This window comes from Salmo salar, chromosome ssa02 (assembly GCF_905237065.1).
Source record: "Salmo salar chromosome ssa02, Ssal_v3.1, whole genome shotgun sequence".
NCBI classification, from domain to species: Eukaryota; Metazoa; Chordata; class Actinopteri; order Salmoniformes; family Salmonidae; genus Salmo; species Salmo salar.
This window is the reverse complement of record NC_059443.1, coordinates 4,242,501-4,270,000: the sequence shown is the minus strand read 5'-3', so window position 1 is coordinate 4,270,000 and position 27,500 is coordinate 4,242,501. Positions and strand designations below refer to the sequence as shown.

The 27,500-nt window shown below is 45.6% G+C and overlaps 1 protein-coding gene across 7 annotated transcripts in view; it reads left to right on the top strand.

Annotated features, from left to right (window-relative positions):
* LOC106606175 (protein MTSS 1) overlaps nucleotides 1-27,500 on the top strand; it is a 156,041-nt gene that overhangs the window by 92,379 nt on the left and 36,162 nt on the right. For 5 of the 7 annotated variants that reach the window (XM_045696620.1, XM_045696626.1, XM_045696618.1 and 2 more), the window contains exons 4-7: nucleotides 18,419-18,503; nucleotides 19,845-19,936; nucleotides 23,218-23,292; nucleotides 27,287-27,298. In XM_045696620.1, coding sequence (XP_045552576.1) covers nucleotides 18,419-18,503; nucleotides 19,845-19,936; nucleotides 23,218-23,292; nucleotides 27,287-27,298 — 264 coding nt within the window. The remainder of the gene's footprint in view (nucleotides 1-18,418; nucleotides 18,504-19,844; nucleotides 19,937-23,217; nucleotides 23,293-27,286; nucleotides 27,299-27,500) is intronic. The other 2 variants (XM_045696622.1, XM_045696619.1) reach the window with 1 other exon arrangement.

Genomic DNA, 27,500 nt, shown 5'->3' with positions numbered 1-27,500 from the left:
TCTGGTGTTCTGGGGCCGAGGGGTAACAGAACTCTGGTGTTCTGGGGCCGAGGGGTAACAGAACTCTGGTGTTCTGGGGCCGAGGGGTAACAGAACTCCCCCTGGTCCATGCAGCCATTCTGTCAACACGGAGACCAGGCAGGGAATCTGACCTATCAGCAGTCTGTCAACACGGAGACCAGGCAGGGAATCTGACCTATCAGCAGTCTGTCAACACGGAGACCAGGCAGGGAATCTGACCTATCAGCAGTCTGTCAACACGGAGACCAGGCAGGGAATCTGACCTATCAGCAGTCTGTCAACACGGAGACCAGGCAGGGAATCTGACCTATCAGCAGTCTGTCAACACGGGAGACCAGGCAGGGAATCTGTCCTATCAGCAGTCTGTCAACACGGAGACCAGGCAGGGAATCTGTCCTATCAGCAGTCTGTCAACACGGGAGACCAGGCAGGGAATCTGTCCTATCAGCAGTCTGTCAACACGGAGACCAGGCAGGGAATCTGACCTATCAGCAGTCTGTCAACACGGAGACCAGGCAGGGAATCTGACCTATCAGCAGTCTGTCAACACGGAGACCAGGCAGGGAATCTGACCTATCAGCAGTCTGTCAACACGGAGACCAGGCAGGGAATCTGACCTATCAGCAGTCTGTCAACACGGAGACCAGGCAGGGAATCTGACCTATCAGCAGTCTGTCAACACGGAGACCAGGCAGGGAATCTGACCTATCAGCAGTCTGTCAACACGGAGACCAGGCAGGGAATCTGTCCTATCAGCAGTCTGTCAACACGGAGACCAGGCAGGGAATCTGACCTATCAGCAGTCTGTCAACACGGAGACCAGGCAGGGAATCTGACCTATCAGCAGTCTGTCAACACGGAGACCAGGCAGGGAATCTGTCCTATCAGCAGTCTGTCAACACGGAGACCAGGCAGGGAATCTGACCTATCAGCAGTCTGTCAACACGGAGACCAGGCAGGGAATCTGTCCTATCAGCAGTCTGTCAACACGGAGACCAGGCAGGGAATCTGTCCTATCAGCAGTCTGTCAACACGGAGACCAGGCAGGGAATCTGTCCCTATCAGCAGTCTGTCAACAGGAGACCAGGCAGGGAATCTGACCTATCAGCAGTCTGTCAACACGGAGACCAGGCAGGGAATCTGACCTATCAGCAGTCTGTCAACACGGAGACCAGGCAGGGAATCTGACCTATCAGCAGTCTGTCAACACGGAGACCAGGCAGGGAATCTGACCTATCAGCAGTCTGTCAACACGGAGACCAGGCAGGGAATCTGACCTATCAGCAGTCTGTCAACACGGAGACCAGGCAGGGAATCTGACCTATCAGCAGTCTGTCAACACGGAGACCAGGCAGGGGAATCTGACCTATCAGCAGTCTGTCAACACGGAGACCAGGCAGGGAATCTGACCTATCAGCAGTCTGTCAACACGGAGACCAGGCAGGGAATCTGTCCTATCAGCAGTCTGTCAACACGGAGACCAGGCAGGGAATCTGACCTATCAGCAGTCTGTCAACACGGAGACCAGGCAGGGAATCTGACCTATCAGCAGTCTGTCAACACGGAGACCAGGCAGGGAATCTGACCTATCAGCAGTCTGTCAACACGGAGACCAGGCAGGGAATCTGTCCTATCAGCAGTCTGTCAACACTGTCAGCCTGTGTCTCTTCTGATACACCTTAGGTTTAAACAATAAATACGTATTTTTAAAGTCCACTTCAGTTGCCTTCCAACAGTTACTGAATATCTTTCATGAATTTCATCATCCTCTGTTCATGAACCTTGTTTGGAAAGTGAGGTAGCGACAGACAGTATTATTCTGTTAACCGTCACCTTGTCACCTCTCCCTCATGGAAAGTCTTGAGAGGGCAGAGTCAGGATGGGTCCCAAATACCACCCTATTCCCTACATTTCATCTTTATTTAGACAGGGGAGTCCCATTGAGACCAAGGTCTCTTTTACAAGTGGCCCTGTTGCAAGGTGAGTGTACCAAATAGGGAATAGGGTGCCATATGGGACAGTGATAAAGACAGACACTAGTCTCCACTTGACACTGTCTGTGGACTGGCAGACCTGCAATAGGCAGCTGTGGAGGTGAACTCGAATAACCTCTGTTTTGTAGCAGTAAGCAGAAGAGATGGCAGGCAGGTGGGGAGGAATGGAGGGGGGAGGCTGGCAGAGAAAGTGTGTGGTTTATGGCTTGGTTTCACCCTGGATGCACTGGGTGATGAAACCTGTCATTTTGAGAGAGAGAGAGAGAGAGAGAGAGAGAGAGAGAGAGAGAGAGAGAGAGAGAGAGAGAGAGAGAGAGAGAGAGAGAGAGAGAGAGAGAGAACAAGCAGAGAGATGAAAGATACCGATGCTTCTTTGATGACGCCAATGAACTGTGATATCTCCTCAGAGGAACAACTACTTCTGCTCCCAAACCAGACATGAGACATTGGCTAGCCATGACTAGTTAAGGAGAGGAAGAAGACATGAGACATTGGCTAGACATGACTAGTTATGTAGAGGAAGAAGACATGAGACATTGGCTAGACATGACTAGTTAAGTAGAGGAAGAAGACATGAGACATTGGCTAGCCATGACTAGTTATGTAGAGGAAGAAGACATGAGACATTGGCTAGACATGACTAGTTATGTAGAGGAAGAAGACATGAGACATTGGCTAGACATGACTAGTTATGTAGAGGAAGAAGACATGAGACATTGGCTAGACATGACTAGTTATGTAGAGGAAGAAGACATGAGACATTGGCTAGCCAAGACTAGTTATGTAGAGGAAGAAGACATGAGACATTGGCTAGACATGACTAGTTAAGTAGAGGAAGAAGACATGAGACATTGGCTAGCCATGACTAGTTATGTAGAGGAAGAAGACATGAGACATTGGCTAGACATGACTAGTTATGTAGAGGAAGAAGACATGAGACATTGGCTAGACATGACTAGTTATGTAGAGGAAGAAGACATGAGACATTGGCTAGCCATGACTAGTTAAGTAGAGGAAGAAGACATGAGACATTGGCTAGCCATGACTAGTTATGTAGAGGAAGAAGACATGAGACATTGGCTAGACATGACTAGTTATGTAGAGGAAGAAGACATGAGACATTGGCTAGCCATGACTAGTTAAGTAGAGGAAGAAGACATGAGACATTGGCTAGACATGACTAGTTATGTAGAGGAAGAAGACATGAGACATTGGCTAGCCATGACTAGTTATGTAGAGGAAGAAGACATGAGACATTGGCTAGCCATGACTAGTGTGTCACAAACCAAATACCCACCCGCCTACAAAACTGGTTGTAACCTTTTACTGCAGTGGGTTAAATCAGGGTCACAGAGTGATCGTTAGTAGTCTTAAACAAATGCACTTTGAAACAAAAGTATTCACCTCACTTACATGGTTATGGGCTTAAATATATATATATATATAGTTAGAAATGTATTCAATTTGAAGTTTCATCCCAATATTACACTTTATATACATCACAGAAGACTGAAATATAACAAAACTGTTTGACAGAGAAACACTGGAATTTCATAGTTCATTTTTTTATTTTTATTAATAATGAAATTATGAAAAATATGAATAACATTCCACCCATGAGGCCAAAGAGGCACTTTTGGTCAATGACTGCAGGAACGGACTACATTAACAAGTCCTTTAGAAACATCCATGATGACAGATCACATTCCCCTGCTAACACACACACACACACACACACACACACACACACACACACACACACACACACACACACACACACACACACACACACACACACACACACACACACACACACACACACACACACACACACACACACTAACACACACACACACACACACACACACACACACACACACACCACCAAGAGAACAGTATGAGCCGCTCTGGTAATAATGAATGAGTCATCCCTGAGGACAGACGACTGGAAGGTGACAGCTAAAGGAGGAAACGTAGGCGCAGACATGGGTTCAAGTTATTTTTGAAATATTTAAATTACTTTAACCTGCCAGATGGACAAGGTTTGCGGTTTTGTCAATATTCTACTGATTCCATTTCACCAAGGCAGCTCAATGAAGCCCATCTTAAGTTTTAGAAATACTTTCAAATACTACTTGAACCCAGGTCTGCGGTATAATGATGAAAGGAAGGACATTCCCCAATGGTGGCCCCAGCTGACTGGCTGAATGAACGACTGACATGGCTGGCCGACAGGTCGGTGCCTTTAATTAGTCCTGAGAAGCACACCTCTCCATCCATCAGCACCAGCTGACAGTCTGTCCCCACCTCCACTGTCCAACCCAACCCCATCTTCCTCCTCAGAGCTGGGTAGACAGGTGGCCTGGCTGAGGCCTCACAGTGACAGACAGCCTGGAAGCAGGCCAGGGCCTGGAGCTTCTCTTCTCTCTACAGTGTTAGCTAGCCAGCTATTAACCCTGGTATACACCTGTTGACTGAACACTCCCACACTGACTCTACTATTAACCCTGGTATACACCTGTTGACTGAACACTCCCACACTGACTCTACTATTAACCCTGGTATACACCTGTTGACTGAACACTCCCACACTGACTCTACTATTAACCCTGGTATACACCTGTTGACTGAACACTCCCACACTGACAGTCCCAGGGCCTCACTGACCGCTGTCAACCAATGAGAGGATGGAGGAGATGGAATGTTTCTGGACGTTGGAAGGAGATGGACTGTTAAAGTCAACTACAGAGCAGACAGAGGGGAGGGTTGTGGACGATTCATTCATTTGTGGTGCCAGTTCAATACCAGTCACTTAGGATACTGAATTGGATGGTACATAGAATCCATCTATGTCCAGTTCAGTTGAAGTTCTCCCTTTAGAGTGTGATAATGTCCTCATGTTATGGTTAACAGATGTTTCAGCATGTCTCTGAGTTCTGCTGCTTTTAACTGGGGAGCATCAAGCCCAGCCACCATGTGTTTCCTACCAGCGGCTGTCATCTGCTTCACTGGTGGTAAAACAGAAGGGAGCCAAGGTTTTCTCTCCCAGAGCAACCCTGGAAGAGCGCAGAACCACCACATTCTAACACACACACACTCTGCCTCGGTCTACCAAGGGAACCAGCCAATCATTGTAGAGGTCAGAGCCCAGCTTCCACACCGCTGTCTTGGCTAAAGGCTCAAACCAACGGATGGCGTGAGAAACACCAGACTACACAATTAAATACTTCTCTTTACCTTTTCTTCCTCTCTGTACCTCTCTGATCCACAGGGAATATCAGATAGGAACAGGGAGGAACAGAGAGGAACAGGGGAGGATCAGAGAGGAACAGGGAGGATCAGAGAGGAACAGGGAGGATCAGATAGGAACAGGGAGGAACAGAAGGAACAGGGAGGAACAGGGAGGATCGAATAGGAACAGGGAGGATCAGATAGGAACAGGAGGAACAGAGAGGAACAGGGAGGATCAGAGAGGAACAGGGAGGATCAGAGAGAACAGGGAGGATCAGATAGGAACAGGGAGGAACAGATAGGAACAGGGAGGAACAGGGAGGATCGTAGGAACAGGGAGATCAGATAGGAACAGGGAGGATCAGATATGGAACAGGGGGAGGGGATCAGAGAGGAACAGGGGGATCAGATAGGGACAGAGAGGATCAGATAGGAACAGGGAGGATCGGTAGGAACAGGGAGGATCAGATAGGAACAGAGAGGATCAGATAGGAACAGGGGGAGATCAGATAGGAACAGAGAGGATCAGACTAGGAACAGAGAGGATCAGATAGGAACAGGAGGATCAGAGAGGAACAGGGAGGATCAGAGAGGGACAGGGAGGATCGGGAGGAGAACAGGGAGGATCGGAGAGGAACAGGGAGGATCGAGAGGGACAGGGAGGATCAGGAGAGGGAACAGGGAGGATCAGATAGGAACAGAGGGGATCAGATAGGAACAGAGAGGATCAGAGAGGGGGACAGGGAGGATCGATAGGAAACAGAGAGGATCAGATAGGAACAGAGAGGATCAGAGAGGAACAGGGAGGATCAGAGAGAGGAACAGGGGAGGATCAGAGAGGAACAGGGAGGATCAGAGGAACAGAGAGGATCAGATAGGAACAGGGAGGATCAGATAGGAACAGGGAGGATCAGAGAGGGAACAGGTGGGAGGATCAGAGAGGAACAGGGAGGATCAGAGAGGAACACAGGGAGGATCAGAGAACAGGGAGGATCAGAGAGAACAGGGAGGAAAGAGGAACAGGGAGGATCAGAGAGGAACAGGGAGGATCAGAGAGGAACAGGGAGGAACAGATAGGAACAGGGAGGATCAGAGAGGAACAGGGAGGATCAGATAGGAACAGGGAGGATCAGAGAGGGACAGGGAGGATCAGAGAGGAACAGGGAGGATCAGATAGGAACAGGGAGGATCAGATAGGAACAGGGAGGATCAGAGAGGAACAGGGAGGATCAGATAGGAACAGGGAGGATCAGAGAGGGACAGGGAGGATCAGAGAGGAACAGGGAGGATCAGATAGGAACAGGGAGGATCAGAGAGGGACAGGGAGGATCAGAGAGGAACAGGGGAGGATCAGACCTCTCTGTTCCTTCTAAAGCTGGAATCAGTGTGGCCGCGTCAGTAGAACTAAAGAAAGCTATTTTTATGGCATGCTTGTTTGTTTTGGTGAAACAAATGTGAACAACCACGAAGGAACGAAGTCTTCTGTCATGGTGACTGTGAAGACTCTCTCTGGGTTGGACTTGTTATACAGGAAGAGCTGTCAGCAGGACTGCCAGAATGCATGTCCCTCTCATGTAGGAAGGGATCATATGTGTCGTGTTAGAACCTGAGATTTTACAACCCAGGTTGGGGTTCCCTGTCTGGGGTAGCTTCCTTATACCAGGGTCCTGTTCAGGAGGGCACACCATAGGAACAGTATCACTATGACTATCACCATAGGAACAGTATCACTATGACTATCACCATAGGAACAGTATCACTATGACTGTCACCATAGGAACAGTATCACTATGACCTGTCACCATAGGAACAGTATCACTATGACTATCACCATAGGAACAGTATCACTATGACTATCACCATAGGAACAGTATCACTATGACTATCACCATAGGAACAGTATCACTATGACTGTCACCATAGGAACAGTATCACTATGACTGTCACCATAGGAACAGTATCACTATGACTATCACCATAGGAACAGTATCACTATGACTATCACCATAGGAACAGTATCACTATGACTATCACCATAGGAACAGTATCACTATCACTGTCACCATAGGAACAGTATCACTATGACTATCACCATAGGAACAGTATCACTATGACTATCACCATAGGAACAGTATCACTATGACTATCACCATAGGAACAGTATCACTATGACTATCACCATAGGAACAGTATCACTATGACTATCACCATAGGAACAGTATCACTATGACTATCACCATAGGAACAGTATCACTATGACTATCACCATAGGAACAGTATCACTATGACTGTCACCATAGGAACAGTATCACTATGACTGTCACCATAGGAACAGTATCACTATGACTATCACCATAGGAACAGTATCACTATGACTGTCACCATAGGAACAGTATCACTATGACTATCACCATAGGAACAGTATCACTATGACTATCACCATAGGAACAGTATCACTATGACTATCACCATAGGAACAGTATCACTATGACTATCACCATAGGAACAGTAGCACTATGACTGTCACCATAGGAACAGTAGCACTATGACTATCACCATAGGAACAGTATCACTATGACTATCACCATAGGAACAGTATCACTATGACTATCACCATAGGAACAGTATCACTATGACTATCACCATAGGAACAGTAGCACTATGACTGTCACCATAGGAACAGTAGCACTATGACTATCACCATAGGAACAGTATCACTATGACTGTCACCATAGGAACAGTATCACTATGACTGTCACCATAGGAACAGTATCACTATGACTGTCACCATAGGAACAGTATCACTATGACTGTCACCATAGGAACAGTATCACTATGACTGTCAATCAATCAATCAAATTTATTTTTATATAGCCCTTCGTACATCAGCTGATATCTCATAGGGGGACTATCAATATGGCTGTATTGTATTATTGTTCCTGACTGTGTGATAGGAAAAAGAGGGTTGTATATCCTACTGTCACCACACCCTCTCATATAACAACTAGTCAATCTGAGGTAAAGAGAGGTGACCACCACACCCTCTCATATAACAACTAGTCAATCTGAGGTAAAGAGAGGTGACCTCCACACCCTCTCATATAACAACTAGTCAATCTGTGGTAAAGAGAGGTGACCACCACACCCTCTCATATAACAACTAGTCAATCTGTGGTAAAGAGAGGTGACCACCACACCCTCTCATATAACAACTAGTCAATCTGAGGTAAAGAGAGCTGACCTCCACACCCTCTCATATAACAACTAGTCAATCTGAGGTAAAGAGAGGTGACCTCCACACCCTCTCATATAACAACTAGTCAATCTGTGGTAAAGAGAGGTGACCACCACACCCTCTCATATAACAACTAGTCAATCTGTGGTAAAGAGAGGTGACCACCACACCCTCTCATATAACAACTAGTCAATCTGAGGTAAAGAGAGCTGACCTCCACACCCTCTCGTATAACAACTAGTCAATCTGAGGTAAAGAGAGCTGACCTCCACACCCTCTCGTATAACAACTAGTCAATCTGAGGTAAAGAGAGGTGACCACCACACCCTCTCATATAACAACTAGTCAATCTGTGGTAAAGAGAGGTGACCTCCACACCCTCTCATATAACAACTAGTCAATCTGAGGTAAAGAGAGGTGACCTCCACACCCTCTCATATAACAACTAGTCAATCTGAGGTAAAGAGAGGTGACCTCCACACCCTCTCATATAACAACTAGTCAATCTGAGATAAAGAGAGGTGACCTCCACACCCTCTCATATAACAACTAGTCAATCTGAGGTAAAGAGAGGTGACCTCCACACCCTCTCATATAACAACTAGTCAATCTGAGGTAAAGAGAGGTGACCTCCACACCCTCTCATATAACAACTAGTCAATCTGAGGTAAAGAGAGGTGACCTCCACACCCTCTCATATAACAACTAGTCAATCTGAGGTAAAGAGAGGTGACCTCCACACCCTCTCATATAACAGCTAGTCAATCTGAGGTAAAGAGAGGTGACCTCCACACCCTCTCATATAACAACTAGTCAATCTGAGGTAAAGAGAGGTGACCTACACACCCTCTCATATAACAACTAGTCAATCTGAGGTAAAGAGGGATAAGTGACAGCATCTCATAAAGGGGCTCAAATAAAAACAGCTCTCTCCCTCTCCTCTCTCTCTCACTTTCTCTCTCTCTCTCTCTCAATTCAATTCTCTCTCTCTCTCTCTCTCTCTCTCTCTCTCTCTCTCTCTCACTTTCTCTCTCTCAATTCAATTCTCTCTCTTTCTCTGTCTGTCTGTCTGTCTGTCTGTCTGTCTGTCTGTCTGTCTGTCTGTCTGTCTGTCTGTCTGTCTGTCTGTCTGTCTGTCTGTCTGTCTGTCTGTGTATGTGTCTCTCTCCCTTTTTCTCTCTCGCTCTCTCTCTTTCTCTGTAGACTGTACATTTATTATCAGAAACAAGAGGTGGACTGTGTCTCAGGCGGACCTGAGGTTTTAGGTTCTGCTGCTGGTTTTAGTTCAGAGAGACAGACGGACAGACGGAGTGAGAGAGAGACACAGAGGGATTGAGTGAAAACAATCAGGGTTCACAACTCAGTGTTACAGTGTGCTCTTATGAGACTAGAGACTGACCTCCTTGTCGTCAAGATAATGAGATTGTGAAAGGATAACAGAGAGAAACTATTTTGTCACATTTACTCTACATTATCTTTACACATTGTCCAGTTAATTTCAGGGAAAAAGTCACTTCTTTATTAACAGAATAGTGAGACTGATAGCTAATGATGAATGATAGCTAAGAACTTCTGTTGCAGTCTGGCTTTGTCCATTTCCGTATTCTGCTGTCATTTTAAGTGTCTGTAAACATACAGTGCCATTTCAGACTGCGTTATACTGTAGCGCCATGAAAGGGTTTCATTACACGGTTGGTCAAGCCGGTGGTTTTGTCTGAAGTCTTTACAAGCACAGTAGCAATGTGTTTAAACTAGGCTTCCCTCAGTATGCCGAGGTACACTACATGAACAAAAGTATGTGGACACCTGCTCGTCCAACATCTCAATACAAAATCACGGGCATTAATATGGAGTTGGTCCCCCCCTTCCCTGCTATAACAGCCTCCACTCTTCTGGGAAGGCTTTCCACTAGATGTTGGAACATTGCTGCTATAACAGCCTCCACTCTTCTGGGAAGGCTTTCCACTAGATGTTGGAACATTGCTGCTATAACAGCCTCCACTCTTCTGGGAAGGCTTTCCTACTCGATGTTGGAACATTGCTGCTATAACAGCCTCCACTCTTCTGGGAAGGCTTTCCTACTCGATGTTGGAACATTGCTGCTATAACAGCCTCCACTCTTCTGGGAAGGCTTTCCACTAGATGTTGGAACATTGCTGCTATAACAGCCTCCACTCTTCTGGGAAGGCTTTCCTACTCGATGTTGGAACATTGCTGCTATAACAGCCTCCACTCTTCTGGGAAGGCTTTCCTACTCGATGTTGGAACATTGCTGCGGGGACTTACTTCCATTCAGCCATGAGCATTAGTGAGGTCGGGCACTGATGTTGGGCGATTAGGCCTGGCTCGCAGTCGACGTTCCAATTCATCCCAAAGGTGTTCAATGGGGTTGAGGTCAGGGCTCTGTGCAGGCCAGTCAAGTTCTTCCGACAACGATCTCGACAAACCATTTCTGTATGAACCTTTGTGCACAGGGGGCATTGTCATGCTGAAAGGGCCTTCACCAAACTGTTGTCACAAAGTTGGAAGCACAGAATCATCTATAATGTCATTGCATGCTGTATCCATTCACAGGAAACTAAGGGGCCGAGCCTGAACCATGAAAAACAGCCCAGTTTGGAATTTGCAGTTTGGAATTTGAAGGGGTGTCCACATACTTTTGTGTACATTGTGTATGTTTGTTTACAAACACCACACAGAGCAAACGAAAGCTTTGTGACGTGACAACCCACTGTCGTGCAGCGCAAGAGAGGTGATCAGGTTACACTTGAAATTCACTACTAATGTTTGCCAGCTAAATATTTTATAAGTTTAACTATCTAACATGTGCCAAATCAATTCTCTCCGGGGCTCCAGCTATGCATTTGGTTTGTTTGCTAAGTGGCTAGCTTGCAAGATCAAGCGTATTGGTTAAAGCAGAGACAACCAATCCCCTCCTGGATCCAGATCCCTACTGTCTAATATTGTTTTGTGCGTGCAGCAAACTGTGAGGAGCCTTTTGAGATAGTTGTATAACTTTATGAGCTGGATTGTTTGTCCTTCCAATTAGCTTGCGCATGTTAGCATTTAGCTAAGGTCCGCTATGGGAATTCGCTTGTTAGCATTTAGCTAGCATCCGCTATAGAATTCTATGGAATTCGCTAGTACTTTGTTAGCATTTAGCTAGCGTCCGTTTTTTTTTTTTTACGTTTGGAAAGAAATCAAACCCCTTGTGTGCACTGCCGGTAATACCGTATAACCCGGTATGGTACAAGAACAGTATAAAAATCTGGATCCCGCCCAACCCGAGTTTAAACTCTTCTCTGGACGTTGTCTCTACTCCTGTTCTGTCTGAATGGCCCCTGACATTCGTAAGGCCTAAGACCCAAACACAGCTGCATTTTCTGGCCACAACCCGCCAAATCCAACCTCTGTATCAAGGGGCCCAAGATCCAACCCTGTACTAAGGGGTCTAAGATCCAACCCTGTATCAAGGGGTCTAAGATCCAACCCTGTATCAAGGGGGCTAAGATCCAACCCTGTATCAAGGAGTCTAAGATCCAACCCTGTATCAAGGGGTCTAAGATCCAACCCTGTATCAAGGGGTCTAAGATCCAACCCTGTATCAAGGGGTCTAAGATCCAACCCTGTATCAAGGGGTCTAAGATCCAACCCTGTATCAAGGGGGCTAAGATCCAACCCTGTATCAAGGGATCTAATATCCAACCCTGTATCAAGGGGCCCAAGATCCAACCCTGTATCAAGGGGGCTAAGATCCAACCCTGTATCAAGGGGCCCAAGATCCAACCCTGTATCAAGGGATCTAATATCCAACCCTGTATCAAGGGGGCTAAGATCCAACCCTGTATCAAGGGGACTAAGATCCAACCCTGTATCAAGGGGTCTAAGATCCAACCCTGTATCAAGGGGTCTAAGATCCAACCTTGTATCAAGGGGGCAAAGATCCAACCCTGTATCAAGGGGTCTAAGATCCAACCCTGTACCAAGGGGGCTAAGATCCAACCCTGTACCAAGGGGGCTAAGATCCAACCCTGTATCTAAGGGGCTAAGATCCAACCCTGTACCAAGGGGGCTAAGATCCAACCCTGTATCAAGGGGGCTAAGATCCAACCCTGTATCTAAGGGGCTAAGATCCAACCCTGTACCAAGGGGTCTAAGATCCAACCCTGTATCAAGGGGGCTAAGATCCAACCCTGTATCAAGGGGGCTAAGATCCAACCCTGTATCAAGGGGGCTAAGATCCAACCCTGTATCAAGGGGGCTAAGATCCAACCCTGTATCTAAGGGGCTAAGATCCAACCCTGTACCAAGGGGTCTAAGATCCAACCTTGTATCAAGGGGGCTAAGATCCAACCCTGTATCAAGGGGTCTAAGATGGGTTATTGTGGGGTTATTATAAGCTGTTAACAAATCACCCTCCACCCTCACCCACTACCATACAAGCTCCAACAAAAGCAGTAGGTCTCAGTGAGTTTCTGGAAGTGATTTTGAAGTCCCGTCCTGCAGAGCTGTTCATTCATTCCACAGTAGAGCAGTCTGCTCCATGCAGGGTTAAACAGAACAGACCTTCACTCCCACTGGGCAGGGCACTGAGGACAGACAATGATCCTGCCAGTCAATGTCAAGCCTCTCATCTGGCTTGGAGTGTTGACTGGTCTAGAGGAGGCCCCAGCTGATTGTAGGGTTCTGGTGAGGCTTTACTGCCATAGGCTGGGCATGGATACATGGACCACGTGCCCAGCTAAACACAGACAGGAACACACACCAACTGTACACACACGTCTGTCTGTCTGTCTGTCTGTCTGTCTGTCTGTCTGTCTGTCTGTCTGTCTGTCTGTCTGTCTGTCTGTCTGTCTGTCTGTCTGTCTGTCTGTCTGTCTGTCTGTCTGTCTGTCTGTCTGTCTGTACTTCATCCAGTCTGTCTGTCTGTCTGTCTGTCTCTGTCTGTCTGTCTGTCTGTCTCTCTGTCCGTCCGTCCGTCCGTCCGTCCGTCCGTCCGTCTGTCTGTCCTTCATCCAGGCTGTCTGTCTGTCTGTATTTCATCCAGTCTGTCTGTCTGTCTGTCTGTCTGTCTGTCTGTCTGTCTGTCTGTCTGTCTGTCTGTCTGTCTGTCTGTCTGTCTGTCTGTCTGTCTGTCTGTCTGTCTGTCTGTCTGTCTGTCTGTCCTTCATCCAGGCTGTGTGTTAAGCCTAAATGGGACCCTGCAGTGTTAATAAACATTAATAGCTCTTTAAACCAGAGGAAGTGATTTGTAAAAAGGCCTTTTTATTTCTAATTAATCTCCTAGCAGATTAGTCAGTCGTAGCATGGTTTGGCGTTTTGAGCCGAGGCATAGAGGCTGTAAGGCTAGCCAAGAGCAAATGAAACCTGCCTTGTAGGGCATTACAGTGAGTAACCTTTATGCTGCTTTTATTATTGTCATTTCTTTATTTAACCTTTTATTTAACCTTTATCTAACCTTTATTTAACCTTTTATTTAACTAGGCAAGTCAGTTAAGAACAAATTCTTATTTACAATGACGGCCTACCCCGGCCAAACCCCGACGACGCTGGGCCAATTGTGCGCCGCCCTATGGGACTCCCAATCACGGCCGGTTGTGATACAGCCTGGAATCGAACCAGGATGTCTGTAGTGACGCCTCTAGCACTGAGATGCAGTACCTTAGACCGCTGCGGCCACTCGGGAGCTACTAGCTTGCTCCCAGACCTAAAGGCCTGTGTGCTCTAGCCAAGCTGAAAACGATAAAGGAGTTGACTAAGCTAAAGCACATTGACATCTGGACCAGGCCACTTCAGCTGTAGTGTTCCCTTGAGTCCTGTCTGTGTCTCTCTAGTGTCTATGTTAGAGTCATGTTAGGCTGCAGAGCCTTAGTTAATGGGGTGTTGTAGTTCAGCAGGGGCCCTGTCCTGTCGTAGCTGCTCTGTCCTGTTGATGAGGCAGAGGGGAACAGAACAGGGAACAATACCCTGGGAGGAAGTCCCCGTGAGGGATACAATGTGTCCGTCCGCTGCAGCTCAGTCCCTGGGCCTCGGGGGTCGTACAGCTGCTGGGACCTTTCAGTGTTTAGGGGGACCATGGGCGGTCTTCCAGTGTTTAGGGGGACCAGGGGCCTTTGTGTAGGCTAGGTACCCCTGGTGGAATTTGACAAGCGTGTTGTGGCACCTCATTGCTACTCTCCTCTCCCATACATGGACCACATGCCCAGCTAAACACAGAATTTCCCGGTGGCATCGACGGCCATGGTCTTCGATGCCCCCTTGTGTGGCCGTAATGCCCTCTAAAAACATCCATGCCTTGCAGCCACCATAGTGGCCATTGTGCACTTGGGCTGAATATAATAATTGTAAATCCCTTCTCCCAGCTGCCAATTGGCCTGCTCCAAAGCACCTCTCACTCACATGACTTTTTCAGATATCTCAATTCTTATTAGCCAATGCCTATCATGTGATGGGATCTGTGAGGCCCCAGCTCGGCTACTAGTGAAGACGCATCGGGGATTCAACGGTACGCGTCCTTATCGAATTTAGAGGTGCATATTAAACATGTTACAAAGAAACTGTCCACATTTCCTTTTAGGTCAGCCAACAAGATGAGTAACAAACAGCAAGAGCACTAGCCTATGTTAATCTACTATCCCCCATAGTACAACCGTTGATCCATTCTATTGGTCAGCTTGTCCTTCTGTGTGAGAAATAAATATTCCAAACAGACTCTGGGACAGTTGTGGGACGACAGATCACAAATTAATACAACCACTGTAGCCAACATCAAATAAAAAAAACATTTTAAAAGCAATGAGGCTGATGCAACAGATCAGAAGATTTAGCTTAAAATGTTGATAAACTATTAGTCTATATTTTCACATTCTAAACTGTTAGTCTATATCTTCACATTATAAACTGTTAGACTATATCTTCACATTATAAACTATTAGTCTATATCTTCACATTATAAACTGTTAGTCTATATCTTCACATTATAAACTATTAGTCTATATCTTCACATTATAAACTGTTAGTCTATATCTTCACATTATAAACTGTTAGACTATATCTTCACATTATAAACTATTAGTCTATATCTTCACATTCTAAACTATTAGTCTATATCTTCACATTATAAACTGTTAGTCTATATCTTCACATTATAAACTGTTAGTCTATATCTTCACATTATAAACTATTAGTCTATATCTTCACATTATAAACTATTAGTCTATATCTTCACATTATAAACTGTTAGTCTATATCTTCACATTCTAAACTGTTAGTCTATATCTTCACATTATAAACTGTTAGTCTATATCTTCACATTCTAAACTATTAGTCTATATCTTCACATTATAAACTATTAGTCTATACCTTCACATTATAAACTATTAGTCTATATCTTCACATTATAAACTATTAGTCTATATCTTCACATTATAAACTATTAGTCTATATCTTCACATTATAAACTGTTAGTCTATATCTTCACATTATAAACTGTTAGTCTATATCTTCACATTATAAACTATTAGTCTATATCTTCACATTATAAACTATTAGACTATATCTTCACATTATAAGCGCAGCAATGCGCACATGTTCCACAATGCAATTAGCAGGAAAACACACTTCTCCAAAGCGCACTGCAAATGCGAGCGGTTTCATTTGCAGAGACAAACTATAGCCAATACCATAGTCTACCCCCTACTCTTTGACAGGCAGGCTAATTCATTATTTGTGTACATTTACATACACTTATGTTTTTCTTAACAGAACAGCGTTTTTCAGTTTTCAAAACAATTTAGTTGGCTATTTTGGTTAATATCGTTGGTACCCTAGCAGATGGCCTTGGTGCCCTAGCAGATAGCCTTGGTACCCTAGCAGATAGCCTTGGTGTCCTAGCAGATAGCCTTGGTGCCCTAGCAGATGGCCTTGGTGTCCTAGCAGATGGCCTTGGTGCCCTAGCAGATGGCCTTGGTGCCCTTGCAGATAGCCTTGGTGCCCTAGCAGATGGCCTTGGTGCCCTTGCAGATAGCCTTGGTGCCCTAGCAGATGGCCTTGGTGTCCTAGCAGATGGCCTTGGTACCCTAGCAGATAGCCTTGGTACCCTAGCAGATGGCCTTGGTGCCTTTGCAGATAGCCTTGGTACCCTAGCAGATAGCCTTGGTGCCCTAGCAGATGGCCTTGGTGTCCTAGCAGATAGCCTTGGTGCCCTAGCAGATTGCCTTGGTACCCTAGCAGATAGCCTTGGTGTCCTAGCAGATAGCCTTGGTGTCCTAGCAGATAGCCTTGGTGCCCTAGCAGATTGCCTTGGTACCCTAGCAGATAGCCTTGGTGTCCTAGCAGATAGCCTTGGTGTCCTAGCAGATTGCCTTGGTACCCTAGCAGATAGCCTTGGTGCCCTAGCGGATAGCCTTGGTACCCTAGCAGATTGCCTTGGTACTCTAGCAGATAGCCTTGGTGCCCTAGCAGATAGCCTTGGTACCCTAGCAGATAGCCTTGGTGCCCTAGCAGATAGCCTTGGTACCCTAGCAGATAGCCTTGGTGCCCTAGCAGATAGCCTTGGTGCCCTAGCAGATAGCCTTGGTACCCTAGCAGATAGCCTTGGTACCCTAGCAGATAGCCTTGGTACCCTAGCAGATAGCCTTGGTGCCCTAGCAGATAGCCTTGGTACCCTAGCAGATAGCCTTGGTACCCTAGCAGATAGCCTTGGTGCCCTAGCAGATAGCCTTGGTGCCCTAGCAGATAGCCTTGGTGCCCTAGCAGATAGCCTTGGTACCCTAGCAGATAGCCTTGGTGCCCTAGCAGATAGCCTTGGTACCCTAGCAGATAGCCTTGGTACCCTAGCAGATAGCCTTGGTGCCCTAGCAGATAGCCTTGGTACCCTAGCAGATAGCCTTGGTGCCCTAGCAGATAGCCTTGGTGCCCTAGCAGATAGCCTTGGTGCCCTAGCAGATAGCCTTGGTGCCCTAGCAGATAGCCTTGGTGCCCTAGCAGATAGCCTTGGTACCCTAGCAGATAGCCTTGGTGCCCTAGCAGATAGCCTTGGTACCCTAGCAGATAGCCTTGGTGCCCTAGCAGATAGCCTTGGTACCCTAGCAGATAGCCTTGGTTCCCTAGCAGATAGCCTTGGTACCCTAGCAGATAGCCTTGGTGCCCTAGCAGATAGCCTTGGTACCCTAGCAGATAGCCTTGGTACCCTAGCAGATAGCCTTGGTTCCCTAGCAGATAGCCTTGGTACCCTAGCAGATAGCCTTGGTACCCTAGCAGATAGCCTTGGTGCCCTAGCAGATAGCCTTGGTGCCCTAGCAGATAGCCTTGGTGCCCTAGCAGATAGCCTTGGTGCCCTAGCAGATAGCCTTGGTGCCCTAGCAGATAGCCTTGGTTCCCTGGCACCTCTTGAAGGCCATATGGCCTTGCCCCTAAAATCCTGAAATTCCAGGCCTGTCCTCTCCCTCCCTCATTGGGCCTTTAGGTTTATTACTGGTGGTGATGTTACAACTCACCATTGTGTTTTGTATCAAAAAGTGGGTTGGGCGTCTTTGTATGTAAGGAGAGAGCAGCATTCTCTAGTGTTTATTTACAAAGCACTCATGCAGAAACTTCCTATTTATCTATCATCATTAATTACCAAACCCAGTCTCAGGCTTGGATAACACCAGGGACACCAGGGACATTGGTTCAGCTCTAACCAGGATGTATTGTTTGTGTGTTACAGGAGGCACCAGGGACATTGGTTCAGCTCTAACCAGGATGTATTGTTTGTGTGTTACAGGAGGCACCAGGGACATTGGTTCAGCTCTAACCAGGATGTATTGTTTGTGTGTTACAGGAGGCACCAGGGACATTGGTTCAGCTCTAACCAGGATGTATTGTTTGTGTGTTACAGGAGGCACCAGGGACATTGGTTCAGCTCTAACCAGGATGTATTGTTTGTGTGTTACAGGAGGCACCAGGGACATTGGTTCAGCTCTAACCAGGATGTGTATGAGACACAGAAGCATCGAGGCCAAGCTCAGAGACTTTTCAATGTAAGGATGTTCTCATTTACAACCACACTACTAGACCATCATTTACCATTGATTTGTAGTACATGTCACTTTGAACAAAATTAAGAAGTGTGTGTGTGTGTGTGTGTGTGTGTGTGTGTGTGTGTGTGTGTGTGTGTGTGTGTGTGTGTGTGTGTGTGTGTGTGTGTGTGTGTGTGTGTGTGTGTGTGTGTGTAACAGTGTCGTTAAAGTGAGACATTACTGATGAATCTGTAGAATGTCACCCAGCTCAGCCGATTCTACTCTTTCCCAGCATTCCACTGTCTCAGGGGCATGTCTGGTCCACGACACACACACACAGGGAGATCTCTAATTTCTTCAAGGCATTTTGGATAAATTCTTCTTGCGTCTCCATGGCTGTGACAGTGTGAAGTAGTAAACCTAGGTGCCTGTGGTCAAGCCTAGCTACACACACACACACACACACACACACACACACACACACACACCAAAAACACATACACACAGACAGACACACACACACACACACACACACACACACACACACACACACACACACACACACCAAAAACACATACACACAGACAGACACACACACCACAAACACACATAATGAAAAACACACACACAGTCACCACCACTATGCCCCGCCCCATCACTGTTATGCCCTGACCACTCATCACCACTATGGCCCGCCCCCTCATCACCGCTCTGCCCCGCCCCCTCATCACCACTATGCCCCGCCCCATCATTGCTCTGCCCCGCCCCCGCATCACTATTATGCCCCGCCCCCTCATCACCGCTCTGCCCCGCTCCCTCATCACCGCTATGCCCCACCCCCTCATCACTGCTATGCCCCGCCCCCACATCACCGCTATGCCCCGCCCCCTCATCACTGCTTTGCCCCGCCCCTCACCACCACTATGCCCCGCCTCCTCATCACCACTATACCCCGCCCCCACATCACCGCTATGCCCCACCCCTCATCACCGCTATGCCCCGCCCCACATCACCGCTATGCCCCGCCCCTCATCACTGCTCTGCCCTGCCCCCGCATCACTATTATGCCCCGCCCCCTCATCACCGCTCTGCCCCGCTCCCTCATCACCGCTATGCCCCACCCCCTCATCACCGATATGCCCCGCCCCACATCACCACTATGCCCCGCCCCCCATCACCACTATGCCCCGCCCCCACATCACAACTATGCCCCGCCACCTCATCACCACTATGCCCCGCCACCTCATCACCACTATGCCCCTCTCTACTGAAAGACTAGCCTTTTGGTGGGCTAGGAGAGATCCTAATAAACAATACTGGATTTCTAATGTTTCTCACCTTTGTGATTGCTGTGACCTGCAGGGCTTTCATGGACTGCATGATCAACCCTCTACAGGATCAGATGGAGGAGTGGAAGAGAGGAACTAACACACTGGATAAGGACCATGCTAAAGGTACCATCATAACATATAGATATATAATAATATAGAGAGGAACCAACACTCTGGATAAGGACCATGCTAAAGGTACCATCATAACATATAGATATATAATAATATAGAGAGGAACCAACACTCTGGATAAGGACCATGCTAAAGGTACCATCATAACATATAGATATATAATAATATAGAGAGGAACCAACACTCTGGATAAGGACCATGCTAAAGGTACCATCATAACATATAGATATATAATAATATAGAGAGGAACCAACACTCTGGATAAGGACCATGCTAAAGGTACCATCATAACATATAGATATATAATAATATAGAGAGGAACCAACACTCTGGATAAGGACCATGCTAAAGGTACCATCATAACATATAGATATATAATAATATAGAGAGGAACCAACACTCTGGATAAGGACCATGCTAAAGGTACCATCATAACATATAGATATATAATAATATAGAGAGGAACCAACACTCTGGATAAGGACCATGCTAAAGGTACCATCATAACATATAGATATATAATAATATAGAGAGGAACCAACACTCTGGATAAGGACCATGCTAAAGGTACCATCATAACATATAGATATATAATAATATAGAGAGGAACCAACACTCTGGATAAGGACCATGCTAAAGGTATCATCATAACATATAGATATATAGAGAGAGAGAGGGGGGTATATATATTTGTATATACAGTTGAAGTCGGAAGTTTACATACACTTTAGCCAAATACATTTAAACTCAGTTTTTCACAATTCCTGACATTTAATCCTAGTAAAAATTCCCTGTCTTAGGTCAGTTAGGATCACCACTTTATTTTAAGAATGTGAAATGTCAGAATAATAGTAGAAAGAATGATTTATTTCAGCTTTTATTTCTTTCATCACATTCCCAGTGGGTCAGAAGTTTACATACACTCAATTAGTATTTGGTAGCATTGCCTTTAAATTGTTTAACTTGGGTCAAACGTTTCGGGTAGCCTTCCGCAAGCTTCCCACAATAAGTTGGGTACATTTTGGCCCATTCCTCCTGACAGAGCTGGTGTAACTGAGTCAGGTTTGTAGGCCTCCTTGCTCGCACACGCTTTTTCAGTTCTGCCCACAAATTTTCAGGGCTTTGTGATGGCCACTCCAATACCTTGACTTTGTTGTCCTTAATTAAGCCATTTTGCCACAACTTTGGACGTATGCTTGGGGTCATTGTCCATTTGGAAGACCCATTTGCGACCAAGCTTTAACTTCCTGACTGATGTCTTGAGATGCTGCTTTAATGCACATCATTTCCTTCCTCATCTATTTTGTGAAGTGCACCAGTCCCTCCTGCAGAAAAGCACCCCCACAACATGATACTGCCACCCCCGTCCTTCACGGTTGGGATGGTGTTCTTCGGCTTGCAAGCCTCCCCCTTTTTCCTCCAAACATAACGATGGTCATTATGGCCAAACAGTTCTATTTTTGTTTCATCAGACCAGAGGACATTTCTCCAAAAAGTACGATCTTTTCCCCATGTGCAGTTGCAAACCGTAGTCTGGCTTTTTTATGGCGGTTTTGGAGCAGTGGCTTCTTCCTTGCTGAGCGGCCTTTCAGGTTATGTTGATATAGGGCTCGTTTTACTGTGGATATAGATACTTTCGTACCTGTTTCCTCCAGCATCTTCACAAGGTCCTTTTCTGTTGTTCTGGGATTGATTTGCACTTTTCGCAACAAAGTACGTTCATCTCTAGAAGAGAGAACGCGTCTCCTTCCTGAACGGTATGACGGCTGCGTGGTCCCATGGTGTTTATACCTGCGTACTATTGTTTGTACAGATGAATGTGGTACCTTCAAACTTCTGACCCACTGGAATTGTGATACGGTGAATTATAAATGAAATAATCTGTCTGTAAACAATTGTTGGAAAAATTACTTGTGTCATGCACAAAGTAGATGTCCTAACCGACTTGCCAAAACTATAGTTTGTTGACAAGAAATTTGTGGCGTGGTTGAAAAACGAGTTTTAATGACTCCAACCTAAGTGTATGTAAACTTCCGACTTCAACTGTATAATAATATAACCATACACTACAAGCCAGTGTAATATACACTACATGAACAAAAGTATGTGGACACCTGCTAGTCGAACATCTCATTCCAAAATCATGACCATTAATATGGAGTTGGTCCCCCCCCTTTGCTGCTATAACAGCCTCCACTCTTCTGGGAAGGCTTTCCACTAGATGTTGGAACATTGCTGCTATAACAGCCTCCACTCTTCTGGGAAGGCTTTCCACTAGATGTTGGGACATTGCTGCTATAACAGCCTCCACTCTTCTGGGAAGGCTTTCCACTAGATGTTGTAACATTGCTGCGAGGATTTGCTTCCATTCAGCCACAAGAGCATTAGTGAGGTCGGGCACTGATGTTGGGGCGATTAGGCCTGGCTCACAGTCTGCGTTCCAATTAATCCCAAAGGTGTTCGATGGGGTTGAGGTCAGTGCTCTGTGCAGGCCAGTCAAGTTCTTCCACACCGATCTCAATAAACCATTTCTGTACGGCATTGTCATGCTGAAACAGGAAAGGGCCTTCCCAAATTGTTGCCACAAAGTTGGAACAAGCTAGTCACAAAGTTTTACGAGCATCAGCACTCGGCGATCCCGTCCTATGAGCTTGTGTGGCCACTTCGCGGCTGAGCCGTTGTTGCACCTAGACGTTTCCACTTCACAATAACAGCACTTACAGTTGACCGGAGCAGCTCTAGCAGGGCAGAAATTTGACGAACTGACTTGTTGGAAAAGTGGCATCCTATGACGGTGCTACTTTGAAAGTCACTGAGCTCTTCAGTAAAGCCATTATACTGCCAATGTTTGTCTATGGAGATTACATGGCTGTGTGCTCGATTTTATACACCTGTCAGCAACGGGTGTGGCTGAAATAGTTATATATATATATATATATACCTCTGCACACCACAGTCAACATTCACTCTCTGTTTAGAGTTTAGCTTATTTTCTTTTCCTCTTTGACCCGAATTTTGTTTTATTGTACAATTTAGTAAAACATGCGTCAAAACCAACAAGACAGGGTCAGTCACATATGAGCTCACTATTTGGCACAATAGTGAACCAATGAGTTATAGGTGTTTAGTAAATGGCTGATAAACGACAGAATAACATGTATACCAGTCAGCTACTTCACCTTTTACCACCTCTAGAAATGTTGTAATATCCACTGACTGTGCTCAGCTTTAGGGTTTCCTGACACGCTGTTGACCCCATTTCCCCCCCACAGAGTACAAGAAAGTTCGGAGTGAGATCAAGAAGAAGTCTTTAGACACTCTGAAGCTACAGAAGAAGGCAAAGAAAGGTAGACTCTATCCGTCTGTCTGTCTGTCTGTCTGTCTGTCTGTCTGTCTGTCTGTCTGTCTGTCTGTCTGTCTGTCTGTCTGTCTGTCTGTCTGTCTGTCTGTCTGTCTGTCTGTCTGTCTGTCTGTCTGTCTGTCTGTCTGTTGTCTGTCTGTCTGTCTGTCTGTCTGTCTCGTCTCGTCCCGTCCCGTCCCGTCCCGTCCTGCTTCACTTCTCTACTGGCTGTGCCATACAAATAGAGTTATTACAACATATGTACGATACATATAATGTCTGTGGGCTTGGCCGTATGAAGTAAAGTATAAACCCTGTACCTCTATGGGCTGTTGTTTCCCCTTGAGGTCCTACCTACACATTCCATGTAGTCTAAAGCAAATAGAGTTGAACGTCAATGAGGCCACTCAGGGACTCTACAGTATAAAACACAGTACATATTTATGTAACATTTATTATATATAGTACATCTCTACGTACATTTGGTACGCTTAGGCAAATGGACATGCAAATTGAGTTGAACATCCTCCCTACTGAATGTCCTTACTCTATGCTATGGTTTCTGTTGGTTATGTAAGAATGTTCCTGATCCCTGTCAGACTCTGTGGATTGGCAGATATCATTTGTACACATGAATCTATCTGAATGATGTCTGGAAACATGGAGTAAAAACAACAACATCAGCTCATATTGTCTGTCATTATACTGAAACCAGGACACTGGCTGTGTCCCAAATGGCACCCTATTCCCTATATAGTGCACTACTTTAGTACAGGGTCTATAGGGCCCAAAGAAGTGCACTACACAGGAAATAGGGTGCCATTTGGAACAGATTCTCTGCTCAACTACTGAGTATCCGTTTGTGTCGTCCTTTCTCCCTCGTAGGACAGCACATCCCAATTGAATACGCATGCAGTCAGTCAGTCTTTGTGTAGGCCTACGCACCATGAAAGGAAATGGAGACGCTATTGAAAAGGTTCAATATGTGTCTAGACAGATAGACAGAGAGAGAGTATCTATGGAAGCTCCTATTCAAGCTGTCAGTTATCTTGAGTGACAAAAGTCCAGTTGAAATTTCAAAATGTCCATCTTAAATGGACCAAAACATCTATGCATTTTCTGCTTTCAAAGTGAACTTCAACTCTTTTTGAAACTTCTTTAGCTCAAATACTGTGCTGTTGTATTTCCATGGTGCAGTATTTAGCAGTGTGCACCTGGTCTTATTGTAGTGTTATTAGATATCCTATCTAGAGGAGCAGTATTTAGCAGTGTGCACCTGGTCTTATTGTAGTGTTATTAGATGTCCTATCTAGAGGAGCAGTATTTAGCAGTGTGCACCTGGTCTTATTGTAGTGTTATTAGATGTCCTATCTAGAGGAGCAGTATTTAGCAGTGTGCACCTGGTCTTATTGTAGTGTTATTAGATGTCCTATCTAGAGGAGCAGTATTTAGCAGTGTGCACCTGGTCTTATTGTAGTGTTATTAGATGTCCTATCTAGAGGAGCAGTATTTAGCAGTATGCACCTGGTCTTATTGTAGTGTTATTAGATGTCCTATCGAGAGGAGCAGTATTTAGCAGTGTGCACCTGGTCTTATTGTAGTGTTATTAGATGTCCTATCTAGAGGAGCAGTATTTAGCAGTGTGCACCTGGTCTTATTGAAGTGTTATTAGATATCCTATCTAGAGGAGCAGTATTTAGCAGTGTGCACCTGGTCTTATTGTAGTGTTATTAGATATCCTATCGAGAGGAGCAGTATTTAGCAGTGTGCACCTGGTCTTATTGTAGTGTTATTAGATGTCCTATCTAGAGGAGCAGTATTTAGCAGTGTGCACCTGGTCTTATTGAAGTGTTATTAGATATCCTATCTAGAGGAGCAGTATTTAGCAGTATGCACCTGGTCTTATTGTAGTGTTATTAGATGTCCTATCTAGAGAAGCAGTATTTAGCAGTGTGCACCTGGTCTTATTGTAGTGTTATTAGATGTCCTATCTAGAGGAGCAGTATTTAGCAGTATGCACCTGGTCTTATTGTAGTGTTATTAGATGTCCTATCTAGAGGAGCAGTATTTAGCAGTGTGCACCTGGTCTTATTGTAGTGTTATTAGATGTACTATCTAGAGGAGCAGTATTTAGCAGTATGCACCTGGTCTTATTGTAGTGTTATTAGATGTACTATCTAGAGGAGCAGTATTTAGCAGTGTGCACCTGGTCTTATTGTAGTGTTATTAGATGTCCTATCTAGAGGAGCAGTATTTAGCAGTGTGCACCAAGTGGCGCAGTGGTCTAAGACACTGCATGTCAGTGCTAGAGGCGTCACTACAGACAACCTGGTTCGAATCCACACTGTATCACAACCGGCCGTGATTGGGAGTCCCATAGGGCGGCTGTCATGTCCTGACCCTAGTAAGATGTCATTTTCTATAGTAGAGTAGGGCAGGGCGTGACAGGGGGTGTTTTGGGTTGTTCTATGTTTTCTATTTCTATGTTTAAGTTCTAGTTTTTCTATTTCTATGTTGGGATTGTTTGAGGTTGATCTCTAATTGGAGGCAGCTGATCCTCATTGCCTCTGATTAGAGATCATATTTAAGTAGGGGTTTTTCTCTTCCTGTTTGTGGGTTATTATCTTTTGAGTAGTGTGTTTTCCTCTCTGCGTCACGGTTTGTTGTTTTTGTGTTTTCAAGTATTTATGTGTATTGCATTCAGTTTCACGTTTAATAAATATGTGGAACTACGAACACGCTGCATTTTGGTCCGGTCCTTTAAACAGACGTGACTGCGGCGCACATTTGGCTCAGCGCCGTCCGAGTCCGTCATTGTAAATAAGAATTTGTTCTTAACTGACTTGCCTAGTTAAATAAAGGTTATATCAAATAAAAAATAGAGAAGCATTCCCCAGCACTGAAACATGATGTTAGCATGGATACCCCAGACTGATTAAAATCTGATGCTAGCAGGAAACATTACCCCAGCACTGATAATGACTGATTAACAATCTGGATGTCTAGCATGGTAAACATTACCTTACTTGGAAACAGAGTTTCTGATTGGAGCAGAGTTTCTGTTAGTATCGTGTTGGCAACGCTGTAGCTCAAAACCAGCTGAAACACTGAACTGGCTAACCTAAATTATAAAAACCAGCTGAAACACTGAACTAGCTAGCCTTAATTATAAAAACCAGCTGAAACACTGAACTGGCTAGCCTAAATTATAAAAACTAGCTAAAACACTGAACTAGCTCGCCTAAATAATCAAAACCAGCTGAAACACGAAACTAGCTAGCCTAAATGTCTTGATTAAAACCACTTGAAACACTGATCTAGCTATCCTAAATGTCTAGTTTTTCTACAAGTTTGGATCAATACACACGTTTCTAGTCTCCCCTATGAGAGGCCCTATGCTTTACTTGGAGCTAAAAGGAATGAGTCCATCCTGACTTCAAGGGGAAGTTTTCACCTTTGGACACATGTACAGTGGAGCGTTTAACACCATATATCTGTCTAGACTGAATTCTTCCAACATGTTTTTCCAGCTTGGCCTCTTCATTAGGAAGTGTGTTATTAGTACAACACGTTCACCCTCACACAGTCCTCTTTGGCAGATCAAACAGCTAGACCCATGTTGGGTCATATAATGAATATGGTGATATATGTCAGTGGCAATGCTGACCATTTTGTAAGTTACTTAGTTTATCCTAAGAGTCTGGTAAAGCTAAAGGGCCATTATTAGACGCACAGTGGCAGTCACAGTGGCAGTCACAGTGGCAGTCACAGTGGCAGTGACAGTCACAGTGGCAGTCACAGTGGCAGTGGCAGTCACAGTGGCAGTCACAGTGGCAGTCACAGTGACAGTCACAGTGACAGTCACAGTGACACATATTAGCAACATGAATTGTGCAGTCTCCTTCAGGCCTCTTGACTGACTGAAATGTTTTCTTCTTTACGGCCGTGTCGTCGACCTTATTCCCCCCCCCCCCTTGGCACCTGTTGTTGTTGCCCTGCAGCTGATGCCCTGGGTAAGTGTGTAACAGACTGGTGGTCTGTCTGTTAGTCTGTTAGTCAGTCTGTCAGCCCTCCAGCCTGCTTTGCAGCCTCTCTGTGGGGTCCAGGGTTTCAGTCAGTCTGTCAGTCTACCTTGTGCTGCTATGCTGTTTAGTGTCCCGTTCTGTTCTGCTCCTTCCACTACCCCTCTCGCTCTCTTCCTCTCTCTCTTTCTCT